Source organism: Glycine soja, chromosome 6 (assembly GCF_004193775.1).
Source record: "Glycine soja cultivar W05 chromosome 6, ASM419377v2, whole genome shotgun sequence".
NCBI lineage: Eukaryota > Viridiplantae > Streptophyta > Magnoliopsida > Fabales > Fabaceae > Glycine > Glycine soja.
The window spans coordinates 43,748,307-43,766,313 of NC_041007.1; the positions used below are offsets into that span (position 1 = coordinate 43,748,307).

Genomic DNA, 18,007 nt, shown 5'->3' on the forward strand with positions numbered 1-18,007 from the left:
ATAATTTAGTGTTTTTTTCATTTTTATTTTTATAATTTTTTCATTTTAGTCATTCCAAAATATGTCTGTCTTACTTTTCTTCTTTAAAATACTTTAGATAACACTTTAAATAGTGAAAAAAAGACATTATCTAAAGAACTTTAAGGAAGAAAATCAAATTAAACATAATTTACAGGGACTAAGCGAAAATAAAAATTTTACAAGAACAAAAACAAAAATTACTAAATTATAAGGACAAAAAATATATTTAAATCTAAATTACTCAACCATACATTTTATATATATATATATATATATATATATATATATTATTTCTCTCTTTAGATATTAGATAACATTTGAGGTGTTTATCAAACATTTTCCATTAAAAATCACTTCTAAACTTTTGATACCAAAAGGAATAAACCTAAATATAGGAACCTTGAATGAGTCAAAGAAAGCGATGGCCTATATAATACTACAAAATTGATCCCCATGATTAAAAGCCAAAAGGCCAGGTAAAGTCTGTTTGAGACAAAATTAAACTAAGGGCTGAAGGAGAAAGGTAAACCAATTATGTATAACTTTCAAAAGTAAGAAATGTTGTTAGTCCAACCTGGTAATTAAGAGTGAACAATAAATATTTGCGGTCAAAAGATATTGCATTGCCCTAATTAATTACAGCATAACCCGTACAACTTTGAGCTGTTAAAGTATGCTGTAATCTGCCAACTTGGCCGGCTATAATTTTTTTTTGATATAGTAAAATTAAAAATAAATATCAAAAGATTTATAACAATTTACACATACTTTTTAATTAACTGAGTTAAATTCTCCTTTGATAACTTGGCCTATCATAAGTTTGAGTCAAGTTGTATTCATAAAAATCAACCCACCTTAATTATAAGTAAAAAGGAGCCGACTCAGTTAGAACGCACCTTACTCGGGGTAGCATCATCCTTGCCAAACGCGAAAAATTAAGGAAAGTAAGAATGAGCTAGATAAAGCCTTATACTTAGTTACTTACCTTTCAAATTCAATAGAGCGCAGAAGATACAAATACGAGAAATAAAAGTTTACACGCAATATCTTATTCTCCGAATATTCATACTAGCAATATCTTATTCTGATTATATATGGTTGAAATAAAAGTTTACACGCAATTTTAGTACTAGCACAACCTATGCGTGCATATACGATTATTTATTTTTTGGTAGATGCGTGCATATATACGATTATAATGACCTTTTCAGATTTATATGAATTATCAGAACACATTAAGCGATTGGATAAGAGGCATTTGAAGCAATTCCACATAAGCCTTTCTTGGAATGTATGTCTCGCTTCATCCTTATGTACCCTTTCTCACCCCATGCAGTGCTCCATGAATTTTTTACTAGCCAATACTTAGTACCATCATGAAGTTTACCATAACCAACAACTGTAGCAGCATGGTCTAGATGAGTTCCACAATTTCTTGCATTAAAAATCCCACTTGAGTAAAATTTGTAAGCAGGTGCTCCAGCATCAATATAAACTGATACTGGTTGATTTGCCACAGCTTTTAGGAGTGCCTTTTCACTATTATTAGAAGGAACTTTCTCATACCCTATATTCCGTGCCACACCATGAGTCTCCTTCTTAACATTACAACTTCTATCTTTTCCTTTGTAAGGATAGTATGCTTCACTTGTTATTCCACCTTTATTGGCAATAAATTCAAAGGCATTTTCCACAAAACCACCATGGCAAGCTTCACTGTCACCTCTAACACAATCTACTAGTTCTTGCTCTGATAGGAACACCAATTCACCTATAGTTATTTGATGGAGACTCTCAATTGTAGCAATTAGAAAAAAATCCAAGTCCCACATTGGCTAGAGATAGTCTCAAGATAGAGTTTATAAGGTGAGGGCAACCCTCACCCTATAAGCTAGCTTTTAGGGTTGAGTTAGGTCCAGATTTCTTCTTGGTATCAGAGCCTATCCTAGATCCATTCAAAAGGATCATGCACCAAACCCAAAGAGTGTTGGGCGTGAGGGTGTGAATTAGAAAAAAATAAGTTAACTTTCATTCAATGATAATCTGGCCTTCTTTTCGTTCTTCTTCTTTATATGCATGGCAGGTTCTTTGATGGTATCATCATCTGCTTCTTGTTTTGTTTGTTCATTTTCTCATCATGAGTAACAATCAATCACATCAAGATCAATCCTTAAATATACACAATCCCTTCTATCTTCATCCAAGAGAAAATCCTGCGATTGCATTGGTTTCTCCAATGCTTGATTCAGCAAATTACAACTCATGGAGTCGTTCAATACTCACTGCATTGAGTGCGAAGAACAAGGTTGAGTTTGTCGATGACTCAATTAAGAGATATGCATCAAATCATGTACTTCTCGCAGCTTGGAAGAGGTGCAATAACATGGTGGTCTATTGGCTTGTTCATTCAGTCTCACCTTCAATTAGACAGAGCATACTTTGGATGGATGATGCTCGAGACATATGGAAAGACTTAAAGTCAAGGTACTCACAAGGTGATATGCCGAGAATTTATGAGCTACAATAGGATATGGCATCCATTAAACAAGGTGATAATACAATAACTGATTATTTTACAAAATTGTGAGTTATTTGGAATGAATTAGAAAGCTATCAGCCTAGTCCAATTTGTACATGTGACCCAAAGTGTATATGTGATGCTCTTGGTAGTGTTATAGAAAGGAAGAAATAGGATCAAGTTATGCAGTTTCTTTGAGGTTTAAATGATCATTTTGGCATTGTCAGATCCAATGTACTAATGATGAATCCATTACCTAGCATATCACAGGTCTTCTCATATGTTGTTCAACAAGAAAGGCAGATCAATAGCAGTGATTTGATGGGAAACACTAGTCTCATCAATGCAGCAGGCTCACTTTCATCGAAATCATGTACCTACTATGGTAAGGATAATCACACAGTGGACAAATGTTATAGGAAAAATGGTTTTCCTCCAAACTATACTTAGGAGGAAGAAGTAGCCGAGGAGGCTCTGGCAAAGAGAGTTCTGATGGGAAAGGAAGCAAGGTTTGTACACATAGTGGATTCACAAATCACATTGTTGATGAATGTTACAGAAAACATGGATACCCACCTGGACATAAGCTGCATGGGCCTCAAGGATCAAATGTTAACAATGTAAATGTTGTGAAAGAAGAAGGTGATGGCCTTGTTCTGGAAAGAAGTCAAGAAGTACAAAATGATGAACTAAAGCTGTCTTCTCAATATTATAAGGCCTTGATGACACTGTTGCAACAACAACATAACTTAGCTCACAACAATTCACATGCGAATCAAATTGGTACAATCACTGGTTCTGTTGGTTCCAACAATATACAAAAAGGTAAAATTTTATCTATCACTTGCAATATAAGCAAATCCAGTCCATGTGAATGGATTCTTGATTCAGGAGAAATTGATCATGTCACAACCTTTTGTATGTGATACTTGTTAAAACAATCATACCCTATTCTCACCTTAAATAAACATATTGTATGTGATACTTGTTACCATTCAAAACAGAAAAGGCTGTCATTTTTTAATAGTGATTCTTATGCCTCTTGTGCCTTTGCTTTTATACATATTGATATTTGGGGACCTTGTAATGTGACTTCTATGAATAGTTACAAATATGTCTTAACTATAGTAGATGATCATACGAGGTTTGTTTGGGTTTTTCTATTGCATTCAAAGGCTGAAACACAATCTCATTTAAAGAACATTGTTAATTTTGTTGAAATACAATTTGATACAAAGGTAAAAACCATTAGATTAGACAATGGCTCAGGGTTTATTATGAAGCAATTTTATGGTGAAACAGGAATTGTTCATTAAACCTCATGCGTTGAAACTCCTTAGTAGAACGGGATTGTAGAAAGAAAACACCAACATTTACTTAATGTTACACGATCACTCTTATCTCACTCTAATCTTCCTTCCATTTTTTGGTCTTATGCTCTAATTCATTATGTTGTTCTTATTAATTGTATGCCTACTCATTTTCTTGGCAAAAAAACTCCATATAAAAAACTGTATAGATCCATCTATGACATTGATTCTTTAAGAGTTTTTGGTTGTTTGTACATGTGCTTTACTAGTACCTTGACTGCCAACAGAAAGAAACTTGATCCAAGAGCTGCTAGTTATATTTTTCTGGGTTTCAAATCTAACACAAAAGGATATGTCACCCCAGATCTCAAAAACTAGAGTTGTTTTTGTTTCAAGAAATGTCATTTTTTATGAGGATTGTTTTCCTTTCACAAATCATAATAAACTTGATCCAATCACTGTTCTACCTGTACCTACTTCTTCATTTCATGATACCAATGATCAATTTGGTGATTTTAATTCTTAATCACTAACTGATCATATCATAGATGGATCTAATGTCATTGATTCTAACTCTCCCACCTCACAGAACAACTCTCAGGTCCCTAGAAGATCCTTGAGATAGGTACATAGGCCGAGAAAATTTAAAGACTTTCAAATCACTTATCCATCATTAATTGTAGCAGTCACTCTACAAGTAATTGTCTTTATCCTATCAGCTCTGTCCTTTCCTATAGCAAATTGTCTTCCTCTTATCACAATGTTGTTTTGTCTTTCACACAACAAGCTAAACCTCAGTCATACAATCAAGTCTCTAAAGATCCTAATTGGATTGAAGCCATGAATGCAAAAATCAAAGCATTAGAGCTAAACAATACTTGGATTCTTACTAATATTTCCAAGCATAAGATTGCTATTGGATGCAGATGGGTTTATAAGATCAAGCACAAATCTGATGGATGCATAGAAAGGTACAAAGCCAGATCGGTAGCTAAGGACTACACTTAAATACAAGGGTAGGATTATTTGGACACTATCTCCTGTGGCCAAGCTAACTATAGTTAAACTTTTATTGGCTTTAACTGCTATCAATCAGTGGCATCTAAAGCAATTGGATGTGAATAATAATGCCTTCTTACATGGTGACTTAAATGAGGAAGTGTACATGGTTTTTCTCGAAGGTTTGCAAGTAGATAAGCCAGGACAAGTTTGTAGGCTCCAAAGGTCTCTATATGGCCTGTGACAAGCTAGTAGACAATGGTATGCTAGATTATCTTTTTTTCTAAACATCTCATGGGTACAAGCAGTATGCATCTGATTACTCCTTGTTCATCAAACATGGTTCCAAGACCATTATTGCTTTACTAGTCTATGTAGATGACATTGTTTTGTCTGGAAATGACTTGATTGAGATTCAAAGCATTACTCAGTTATTGGATAGTGCCTTCAGAATAAAAGATTTAGGTGACTTAAGGCTCTTTCTAGGTTTTGAGGTAGCCAGAACACCTACAGGCATTAATCTCTATCAAAGAAAATATGCTCTGGATATACTTAATAACAGTGGGATGCTTGGTTCCAAACCAGTGTCCACTCTTTCCGACTACACCACTAAATTGCATTAACATTCAGGATCTTTTCTCTTAGATGATGACACATTTTCATACAGAAGGTTAATCGGAAGATTGATTTACTTGACTAATACCAAGCCCGATATTACATATGATGTACAACATTTGAGTCAATTTGTTGCTCAACCTACTTCGCTCAACCTACTTTTGCTCACCAACAGGCTGCCTCAAGAATCCTTTGATACATCAAAGGATCTTTGGGTGCAGAGATCTTCTTACCTACTGATAGTAATATCCATCTGAAAGGTTTCAATGATTCAAATTGGGCTGGTTGCCTTGACACTAGAATATCTCCCATTGGTTATGCCATTTACATTGGTAATTCGTTGATCTCATGGAAATCTAAGAAACAAGCAACGGTTTCAAGAAGTTCGTCAGAGGTTGAGTATAGAGCATTGGCAAGTGCCACTTGTGAGCTGCAATGGCTTACTTTCTTGCTGGAAGAGTTTAAGGTACATTTCCAACAACCTGCTACCTTGTATTGTGACAATAAGTCTGCTCTCCACATAGCTGCAAATCCCATTTTTCATGAGAGAACAAAACACATTGAAATTGACTGTCATATAGTTCAAGAGAAGGTGATGACTAGGCTTGTGAAATTGCTTCCTATTTCCTCTGCAAATCAGCTTGCAGATATTTACACTAAAGCTCTGCTGCCTGGTGTTTTTCAATTTTTGTATTCCAAGCTAGGCACGTCTAACATTCATTCCTAGCTTGAAGGGGGCTATTAGCATAAGTTATCATGTAACTAGAGTTAGAATTAGCTTAGTTAGTTAGAGTGAGTTAAAGTTAGTTAGTTACAAGTTAGTTACTCTTGTAACTAACTACAAGTTAGTTAATCTTGTAACTAACTATATAAACTGTAATATTTAATCATTGTAAGCTAACTTTCATTCATTGATAATTTGGCCTTCTTTTCATTCTTCTTCTTTTAGTTTTCTCTGCAAGCTTCCTCTGTAAGCTTTTGTATATCCATGGCAGGTTCTTTTACTGTCTCCACCCCACTTGCCTTTTTCTGAACATTAATTAGTAAAGCCTTAAATTCTTCATCATGAAGGTCCACAAATTGGTTAATGCTAAGGTTGAAAGGTTTGTCCCCAGCAGCATTGAATGACTCAATGAACTGCACATTGTTTTTGAATACTTGGAAACGTTTCTCCTCAACAGCATCCTTGTAAACCTTACCATATTGTGCAATCCATTTCTCATGTCTCTCAGATCTAATGAGCCCACGAGACATTACACGGGATATCCACACAGTGAGAATGAGGAACAGAACTAAAACATAGTGATTTTGGCTAACTGAACTCATCTTGTAAATCGGGTATAGAGTAGATTGTTGAAGTGTTTGTTACATAGACGAAGAAAATGGGTTTAGTTTGCAGCTAAGGTAGTGAAAACTACCACAACTAATTTATAGTGGTGAACAAGGGGCTCTTTTCAAGTTCATCAACATGTGTTTATTTTTCATAGTGCACCAAATAGTAGCTAGTGATCTCAATTAACCTTTTACTTTCAATTCTAATCAGATTCTTACTGAACGAAGTGTGCCATGCTAATTTGTTGGACTCACTCGGTAAAAATACTCTTGCTTTTCATGAAAGATAATAACTCGAAGCTAGAATAAGAGATACGAAAGTAGGAATTTTGGTATCATGTTTGTTTGTCTATGGAGAGAATATGTGTGTGTTGAATAAGAGTGGGTGGAAACGTAGTGCTATGTTAAATCCCTATTTTGCACTAGTGTGGTCACTTTGTAGTTCATTTTCTGCAAAGACTACATCCGTGCTAACAACAATCTTGCAAGTAGTGGGGTCCCACAAATTCACATAGAATCATAATAAGAAAGGATGTTGTATTCCAAGAAGACGAGAAATGGGATTAGGATAAAAATATATGAAGAAGCCATCGTATGTGAGTATGTGACTTGGATTGTGGTGAAGAGTTAGAGAGAGTTTTGTCTACAGTGATCTTCACTGTCTTGAACAAAATCACCTCCTTAAAAATTAATATTGCATTTTTAAAAAAATATTTTATGCATGTTAAAAGACTACGATGAACCCAAATTTGCAGACTCAATGATCACAACACCAAAAATACCTTTCGGCTAGCGGCAATATATATGGCTGCTAAAATATTTAGCTGCAATTTAATTAAACTGGCGTAATCTAGGCTGCTGAAGCTTTTACCGGTGATATAGGTGAGTGCCGCTAAAGACTGATTATTGTTATATAGCTTGAACTAGCAAGGTTTTACAGACTTAGGCCAATATGTAGCAATATTTTTCAATAAAAAATTTCCGTTTCAAGGAAGAAATCATTACAAGATTATGAAGGAATAAAAAAAAAAATTAAAAGAACATTTCACTGAAGCTTGAACTAGCAAATAGTGGCAGCTAAAAATATATATTCATCGTTCCTGAAACTACTGATTGAATCAAACCCAGAAACTAATTCATTGTTCCACAATCACAGATCTTTCACGCTGGGATACGAAGCAAACCAGACCATGAATCAAAATTGAAAAAGAAAAGAAAAAAAAAATTCCAAATCCAGGAAAAAAAATGCCACAACCACGCTGGGATCAATCGCTTTGAAGCTTCCTCATCGATTATTGAGGGTGTGGCTGTGATGGTGTGCAATGGAGACAGCCTAGAAAAGGGTAGATGTTAAGATTTTGACAAGAATACCAAATCGCTCAAGTAACACAATGATAAGTAAAATGTCGTTTCCACAGGTACTTGTGTGATTATTGGGTAATTAATACTAAGAGAAATTAAATAACCAAAAAAAAGACAATTGTAAAAAATAAAATAAATGAGAAGAGTAAGAGAAATTAGGTTAGGAATTCTATCAAACACTTGATATACTTAGAAAATTAAAGTAATTTCAATTAGAGAAATCACATGGGCTTAACTTTATTGGTCCTCCTAACATGCAATGATTATATATTCCTATTTTATTAAGCTTGTATTATCATTAATATGATATTTTATCCCACCTTAATTTCTTAAGTGAAAGAACATAAGTCCCTTGAGTAATGATTTATTGATGTCCAATACTTTTTATCCTATCCCTAGGCACCAAAATTATTGGGTGTTTCCTTCATTTTACCATTCAAAAGAATTTCTCAATTATAATTAAATGAATAGAATCATGTAAAATGGTGATCAAACCAAAAGCAAGCATTAGGCATAGAAGAAGATCAATAACAATGCTTTATTGAATAAAACTAAGGTAGAAATTACATTAAACCTCAACAAAAGAGAAATTAGTTGCTACCATGGGAGAGAAGCTCTTGATGGTGAAACAATGAAAGATTAGTCTCAAAGCATCCAAAGCCATCACACACACCTTGACTCCTTTTTCTCTAGATCTCAAACATACAAAGTGTCCAACCCTATGCTAAAAGTAATGTGTATGACATAAATATGGACTCATCTTTCTAAAAATCTGCATCTCTTAAATATTAGCTTTTTTTCGAAATGGAGGAGGAGATTCCTTCTAGACACCTCAAAAGACCGATATGTGCTAGGTCGTGTCAAGGTTCCTTATCAATATATACAACTGCAGAGTTTCAAGTCAAAAAATAAGGTGCATGCACATTGGGAATTGAATCTTTATCACTAAGGTTTAGGTGGTTTAAATGCAAAGTGGAAGATTGCATTTTACTAGATGAACCTTAGTTGAATGGATGTATTGGAAGTTTTTTTTGTTTCAACTTCGAAGAGAGTTTATTTATCATAATTGGTGGTAATCTTCACTATAAATAAAGAAGAGAATTAGTAGAGAAACAGAACACATGAAGAGAGAGTGTGTGAGAAGAGAGATTGTGAAACAAAGTCACTTTGTTGAGAGAAAAGTATCTTTGTGTGCGAGTGTTATCATTTCTTGTAACCATTGAGTGGGGTACTTGAGTTTGTAGAGTGACACGCTATGAAACCGAGTGGACTAAGATCCAAAGGAGGGCTATGAGCATGATTCGATTAATCGTTGCTCTCGAGATAAAACACAATGTGTGAAAGGAGACAACATCAAAGGCCTTGTGGGAGAAGCTTGAGAATATCTATGCGTCAAAGTCGCTAACCAATCGCCTTTGTTTGAAGATGAAGTTGTATCAACTCAAAATGGAGATGGGAAGAGATCTCCATGACCACATCAACAAGTTCAATCAACTAGTAAGTCAATTGTTGAATACAGATGATAAAATCTCTGATGAGAAGCAGTCCCTGTTGTTTTTGGCCTCACTACCAAGGTTCTTCAAAGCTTTGGTTCAAACGTTGCTTGTGGGAAGATCAACTTTGAATTTGGATAAGGTGACTGTCGCTCTTAGAGAAAATGAGATAATGATGAGAACTGAAAATGTTGATAATGAACACAATGCAATAGTTATAGTGGAGTCTGAGCGGGGGAGAAATCATTCAAGGAGACATGATGGGCCAAGAGGAAGATCAAAATTGCAATCGCGTCCGCAATGAGATATGAGTAACATACAATGTTACTATTGTGGTGAGAATGGTCATATGCAAGTGAGGTGCAAACAAATGAAGGAGAACTTGAAAAAATTAAGAGATATGAACAAAGATGGCACCAACTCCCAAGCTAATGTAGTAAAAAGTGTTGAAGATGAAGATGATGTGTTTTTGGCAACAAACGATGAGGTTGCTAAAACAAAATGAGTGATGGATTTTGCTGCCTCAAAGCACATTTCAGAGATCGAAAGATGTTTGATACTTTGAAAATCGATGGAGAATTCAGCCATTTCAAGTTAGGGAATGGTGGAAAAATGAAGGTTGAAGGCATAGAGAGTGTGAGGATGAAGCTCCATGATCGTGCTATTTGAACTTTCTTAAATGTGAGATTTGTACCTTATGTTGTTGTCAATATGATTTCTATGGGGGAGATGACATCACAAGGGTACCAATATGTTGATTCAAAGTAGGGATGCAAAGTGTATAAGGGGAGACACTTGGTGTTGTAAGGACAGAAAAATAGAGGTAACTGTTAACTCGTTAGCAAGTGCATCAAATTTGTCACAAGTAGTAAAGTACTTGGAAGTCCGAGTGTTGAATCCACAGGGACTTTGTTTGTACTTAGATTGATGCAAACCCAATTTACAAGCAAGAGATAAAGAATTTAAAATAATAGATAAAGAAAGATAGAAGATAAGGTAAAGATTTAAAAGAAAAGATAAAAGATAAAATATTTAAATTAAAAGATGAAAAAGATAAAAAAAATAGAAGATAAAAAAGATAAGATAAGAAAATTAAAAGATTAAGATGAAGATAAAGACAGATAAATTCAGAATGTGATAATGTTGGGACCTAGCCTGCCTTATTTGCCTAAGATGTATTATTTTAGATTTTTCTCTATCAATTTGGTGAATTTTTCCTACCCACATCTGTTAAAATACTTACCCCTAATATCTCACAATGACAAACCTATCTTACCTATCTATCTCTCATATGTCTTTGCAACGACTCAATAAATAAAATGCATGAAGTTCTAATTCTAGATGTTTGCTTTGATGTATGGGCATAATGCAATCACTCTATGTCTAGCAATGATTTTATTAAGATATCTCTTCCTTTTAGTTCTATTAGAAATTATCCTTTGTTGAGTGACTAATCCCTAAAATTGATGCATGCAAAACCTTCCTTATTTTTCTATTAAGGATTATCCTCTGTCGAGCACGTAACTCTTAAATTAAAGATGGTGTAAGAATGAATTATACATGAAATTAAAATAAGAAAGGATAATAGGAAAGAAAACACCTGTTTGTATTGATAAATATGAAGTATACAATACATTTTTTTTGGCTTTTTAGGTCTGTCAGACCCTAACTATAAGGGTTTAGTCTCTTATAGCTACAAAGGGTCTTACACTTGAAAAGAGGTATAAAAATTGATGGAGGAGAAGGGATGGAAAAAAGATATAAAAAGAAGGATTTTTTCTATTTGAGATGCTCAGATTTAGGATGTATTCATTAGAGAGTTCCGAGTCTCCGGGGTGGTATGGGGTGGTGTCTTTTCTCCTTGACTTGACTCTCTTTTTATAGTTGTTGGAGTGGGCTTAGACCTCATGCTAAAAACCATCCTTATTCATATTTTTGATATTTTTTTGGATCTTTTTCTCTTTTAATCCCTTCTTTTCATATCTTTAAGTCATAAATAATGAAAATATCAATTCCTAACATTTAAATAAAAAATAACTGCTAAATAAATATTTTTAAAGATATTTTCAATATATTTTTATCATAAAAAATAACTCATATTTAACTTTTATGAGTAACATTTGCTATTTGGATGGTCAAGTCTTGAAGAGGAACCATGATACAAAGTGAAGAAAAAAGTGAAGTTTTATAGTATTATGAAAGTGTTAGGAGATACTTCCATTGGAGAGCGTTGATTTTCCAACTACTCTTTTACCTTTTAAAAAAAATAAAAATTACTAATTATGACTCGTTCTGTAAGTTAAAATGGAATGATTTCACATGTTATATTATTTATTATTATATAGATTATTTTTCATGATACAAAGATTAATTGTTTAAATATAACGACTAGTATCAAATTCGAATCTTGCATTAGTTGTATTAAGTATTAGAAAGAAAAAAAAAATTACTGTTCATATATAATTGTCTTACATATCCATCCTGAACAAAATCATCTCCATAAAAAATGAATATTACATAAAAAATCATAATATTAAATTCCATGTCAATAAAGACCACGAATTTGCGGAGTCCATGCATTAGACGTTAGACTCTGTATCCCTTCCAACTTTTTGATGAATTAGTGCATTTTAAAAATGGAAAGCATACCACGTTTTCTTTATATCCCCGTCCTCTAGCATAAGTACTACTACGACATATGTCCTTCAACATTTTTTAGAATGTCTACCTTAATAAATATGGTAGAGACTAGTTAGCGATAATTTCTTTTTTCATATACAAGATTTAAACCTAAAATGTTTTTTAAAGGATAATATTCACTTTGTAAAACAATAACATTTATAAATATACTAATAAACAACAATAAAAGAAAACAGAATATTATGAGCTAGGTGAAATAATAACTTTTTTCATTATTATATATTTAGTAGAAATTAAACGTTTACACATGCATCTTAATTAAGATCAAACAGAAGCATCTTATTATATATTGATTGATAGCAGTACTCAAGCAGTTGGATAATAGGGATACTTAGCTATTCCACATAAACCTTCCTTGGCACGTATATCTCGCTTGATCCTTATATACCCTCTCTCACCCCATTCGGTGCCCCATGAATTCTTTACAAGCCAATACTTAGAACCATCAAGAGCTTTTCCATAACCAACTACCGCAACAGCATGATTTGGATCAGTTCCACAATTTCTTGCATTAAAAATCCCACTTGAGTAATATTTGAAAGCATGTGTTCCAGCATCGATGTAAACTGACACTGGTTGATTTGCCACAGCTTTTAGAAGTGCCTTTTCATTATTGGAAGGAACTTTCTCATACCCTTTAATCTCAGCTACACCATGAGTTTCCTTCTTAACCTTACAAGTCTTGTTAACTCCTTTGTAGGGGTAGTGTGTTTCACTTGCTATTCCTCCTTTCTTGGCAATAAATTCAAAGGCATCATCCACATAACCACCAATGCATCCTTCGCTCTCACCTTTAACACAATCAACCAGTTCTTGCTCAGAGAGAGGCACCAACTTACCCGTTGTAATTTGGTGGATACCCTCGGTCGCAGCCACGGCTGAAAATGCCCAACAACTACCTGTTTTCACAAACAAAAAAGAGAGTTGATATTTTAGCATAGTTAGATTCTAATGAAACAATGGAATATTATTGAGCATGGAAAGAAGAATCACAATGTTTTTGTCATAATGAGATATTTGGTTTACCCTCCATTTCCCTCTCATTTTATTTGTTATTTAAAGTAATGCACACATCTTGAGAAAATAAATAATTATATTAAGTTTTGTGATAATATAACCTTATCTAACTAAATAATTAATTACATTATACACATACTAGTGAATGTTTTTTGACAGAACATACTAGTGAATTTATTTATGAAAAGCATGACTTAAATATATTTTGTATTTCTAAATGATCAATTTTGGTTTCAACAATTTTGTTTTATATCCTTAATCTTGGATAAAGTTTTGTTTTGTTTATAATCCCTCAAGAGCTACCCAAATTACTTCCCAAAGTGTTATCTAATTAAATTTTAGCAGGAAAAAAAAAGTTTAAAAAGTTTATTGAAAACCATACAAGAATTGGTCATATATCAGAATAAAAAAAATAATTTAAGTCTAATTGTATCAGAAGAAAAAAAATATTTTTTTCATATTCTAAAGCGACAAATATTTTGAAACAAAAATATTCCATAAGCGATAAATAAAATGAGAAGAGGAATACCGCATCTGCCTTGGTCCTTGATTGGAGTGACAGCACCTCTTTTCCTCCAGTCAATGGTAGCAGGAATCTTAGTTACACTCTCATACCTAAACGATGTTTCTGTTGATGTCTCCACCCAACTTGCCTTTTTCTGAACATTAATTAGTAAAGCCTTAAATTCTTCATCATTAAGGTCCGCAAATTGGTTAATGCTAAGGTTGAAAGGTTTGTCCCCAGCAGCATTGAAAGACTCAATGAAGTGCACATTGTTTTTGAATACTTGGAAACGTTTCTCCTTCTCAGCAGCATCCTTGTAAACCCTACCATACTGTGCCATCCACTTCTCATGTCTCTCTGATGTGCAGGCCTCAGACAACCTGCGAGACATTACGTGGGATGTCCACACAGCGAGAACAAGGAACAAAATTAAATAGTGGTTTTGGCTAAAGGAATTCATCTTGTAAATTGGATTTAGAGTAGCTTTGTTGAAGTGTTTGTTACATAGACAAAGCAAATTGGTTTAGTTTGCAGCAAAGGAAGTGGCAACTACAACTAATTTATAGTGGTGTTTTAATTAACATGGTGTTTCATAGTGCATGAAATAGTTATTAGCACAACATTAACTTTGGTTTCCTAATCAGATTCTTAATTACCACCACTTGAAAACGTGTTCCATGCTTTTCCAGTCCACTTGATTCAGACGTTGGCGACCACAATGTCCCTCTAGCCAGAATGTGCTACTAATGTAAACCAACAAAAAATGAATCTTACCTCGCCATTCTTATCTTGAAAAAAGAAGTTATATATTATCATATACAGTATTTACTTTCTCTCCCATTTTATTTTCATCTATTTTCTTTTTATCTTTATATTCATATCTTATCCCAATATCTTGTGTCTATTAATGTTGAGGTGTACGATGATTAATTATTTTTATAAGAAAAACACACAATAGGGTTTATGACAATTTTTGCTTACGAAAGCCCGAATGACGCCTAGTGCATGTGTGTGTATGGAAACGTGGCGCTAGTCATTAATTAATCATATATAATTTATGCATGTGTGCATATGGAAACGTGGCGCGCATGTGTACATAATCTAATCAGGGTGTAAGAATTATTTTCTTTGAGCAAAGTAGAAAAGAGAAAGGACAAAAAATTAGAGTTTGAATAATCGATCCTAAACGTAAAGACCATTATCATAGACGAAGTGATATGCAAATTAAATAATAATAATAATAATAATAATAATAATAATAATAAAAAAGAGAGCAGAATTATGTTTTCCTTTAAAAAAATCACCTAAAAATTAATTTGTTTCTTCAGGTAATCTATTAATGTTTAATGCAATTAAAGTTGGCTTGTGGAGACACATCATATATACGGATAAGATGGAAACTCGCCGCATCAGTCAATAATATGTGGCTACAATGTTATACTCCTGATTAATGGAGCATTCTATAGATGAAAAGATAGCTTGTTCTGTTAATTTTTCATGTTTCAATAATTCAATACTGGACTACAGATTAATGGCATCCAGTCAACTAGTAATAGTTACGCTAGCTTTTCTGGCCAAAATATGCAAGTGCATTATTTATTTCAGAACGGTATCTTGTAACTTTTTACTGATGTATATACATGTCTATCAAAATAAAAAAACAACATATCGACGTCAAATAAAGAATATACGTACTATAAATAGTGTTAAACTCAACTATGTCATCCTATTTTGATCAAGCATAAAAAAATATCATCCTGTTTTTTTATGCAATTTTTTTATTCAGCTGAATGTTACTTATCATCTTCGCTATACATGTATTTCATAAGCTACATAAATTATTCCATATTCTACTTCTGAATTTTTACCTTTGAATTTATGGAAATTGTAGGAGTTGGGTGTCTAATCAGTCTACACAATTGTATACATTCATGATTCATATTCTATACAGCGTTGAATACAATAGAAATGCGATGGCAAATCTAACAACTAATCAGCTACAATATAAGCTAAAAATTAACTGCCAATTAATAAACAGTTGTCTAACATTTTACTGCATGAATTTAAAACGCTAAATTTTAATTTCTAAATTTTTATATATTTTTATCTTTAAAATATTTATTAAATTTCTTTATCACCCTTTTTAAATAAAATATCAATTTTTCTCACTCTTTTTTACTACACATTTTCATAATAAATTATTTTTTTCCTACTGAAATCATACTATTTATTTTAACCATTGTATTTTTTATAATATTTAATTTATTATTTTAATATTATACTTTACGAAATTGAAAATAATAAATTTTAGCTTTATTTGACTTTAATTTTCTACTATTTTGTGAATAATTTTATATTATATGTTTTATGTTAACTATTATGTTAATTAACATAAAATTACAATGGCTACTTTTTTATTTTATTTTATTAAAGATATTTTAAGTTATTAAAAAAATTATTAGTAGAATATATAACATAAAAAATATAATAATTGAAAATATAAATATAGTGAAAATAATTTGTCTATAAATAAAAATATCATGAGTTTAAAATTAATTAAAAAAAATTATAATACCTCAATATATTTTTATCATTAAAATAAAATTAAAACTTATATAAATTATATTATAAATATTGTATTTATTTGATTTTATATTTTTTAGTTATTTCAACCTATAGTTTCATTAAACACGATTTAATAAATTAATTTTTCAGTTGAAGTGTTTATCAGACAATTGTTTAATTTTTGACTAACTTTTAGTTTTTAACTAATTTTTTAATTAATTTTGTTTAACATAGTACATGTACCTATTAATAATAACTATGTTGGATTGTTCATATTGCGTCTTGCAAATTGGGTGCGTAAATTACATTCCATGGGCTATTTTCTTGTTATTGGCCTATATCAGTACACACCCTCTCTCATTAGTTTTAATATATACTTTCTCTTTATTTATTAGTCAATATTATTGATATACAATATAAACATAGTGTGAGTGTGATATATTTCAGGAGGTACCAGCATTAAAAAAATAATACTACGTTACATTATTAATATTCAATGATGTGGGTCGTGTGTTCTGTCCACTTTCACACAAGTCCTCCTTCAGCATCATGGACGTCAGGAGCATATTGGGAGCACTTAAAACTGGTCCAGCTCCATTATGAACAAAATGAATTTCAACAGTCAAATCGGTTTTATATGTAGCAAAGCTTCAATATCATATCATCACTTTTTACGTATAAGGGATAAGTTTTTAAGGAAATTATATAAAACTTCTTTGAGTTAAAATAATTTACTATTCATTTCATATTTAATTATCGTGTGCAAAATATTTTTAGATCAGCTATAATTACACATTATAAATGAGATTTGTTTTTACTTTAATTAGTGGATTAAGATTACCTATGATTTATGAGTACCCATGACAAAAAAATTATGATTCTTATAAATATATTAATTTATTTTAATAAGTTTGTTGGTAAACCTTGATAATAAAAAATCAATTTGTTACTTTATTTAAATATGTTTCATAATCAAATAATTTATGACACAACAACCGTGAGATAACATAAATATTTTATTATTAGTTGTCTAGACAACAGATGAAAAATGATAGTTAACAAAAAATTAACTGGATTAACTTTTATTCTTTTAAATATTTAATTATAAATTTTAAAATTATAAGGATTTTTTTTAAAAAAATAAATCTTCAAAAACTTAATTACACATTTAGGAAAATTATAGGGATTATAAATTTATTTAACCTTAATTATAATTAAAATAATCACTTAATACAGCTGTTATGCATGCCCTAAACGTTTAATTACTTCAGTTTTTCTCTCTAAAGCATGCAGAGTTTAAGGATAACAATCAATTATTTTATTTGGTTGAAGTGAAAATAAAAATATAAAAAAGAGAAAATTTACTTTCATAAACAAAAAATAATATTTTTTTTTCATTTTTTCTGTTATTTATTTCAAAATTCAAAATCTTCTCTTCCCTTCCCATTCTTTCTACTCAACCAAACGGAACCTTAAATATAATATCTAGTTTGTCGTCCCAATTGCTTTTTTATATCATTTTGATTCATTAATATATAGGTCTAGGCATAAATATTTGTTTTTTAAAATT

The 18,007-nt window shown here is 31.9% G+C and overlaps 2 protein-coding genes across 2 annotated transcripts; both read right to left on the minus strand.

Annotated features, from left to right (window-relative positions):
* Positions 1-1,256: 1,256 nt before the first annotated feature.
* LOC114416324 (vignain-like) lies at positions 1,257-1,853 on the minus strand. Its single transcript, XM_028381192.1, has one exon. The coding sequence runs from the start codon at positions 1,851-1,853 to the stop codon at positions 1,257-1,259; it is 597 nt and encodes a 198-aa protein (XP_028236993.1).
* A 10,729-nt stretch (positions 1,854-12,582) lies between these two features.
* Positions 12,583-14,385, minus strand: LOC114414218 (senescence-specific cysteine protease SAG39-like). Its single transcript, XM_028378523.1, has 2 exons — positions 13,897-14,385; positions 12,583-13,249 (listed from the first exon to the last, which is right to left on the minus strand). Exons 1-2 carry the CDS (start codon positions 14,330-14,332, stop codon positions 12,657-12,659), a joined length of 1,029 nt encoding a protein of 342 aa, XP_028234324.1. The 5' UTR covers positions 14,333-14,385; the 3' UTR covers positions 12,583-12,656.
* Between the last annotated feature and the right edge of the window lie 3,622 nt (positions 14,386-18,007).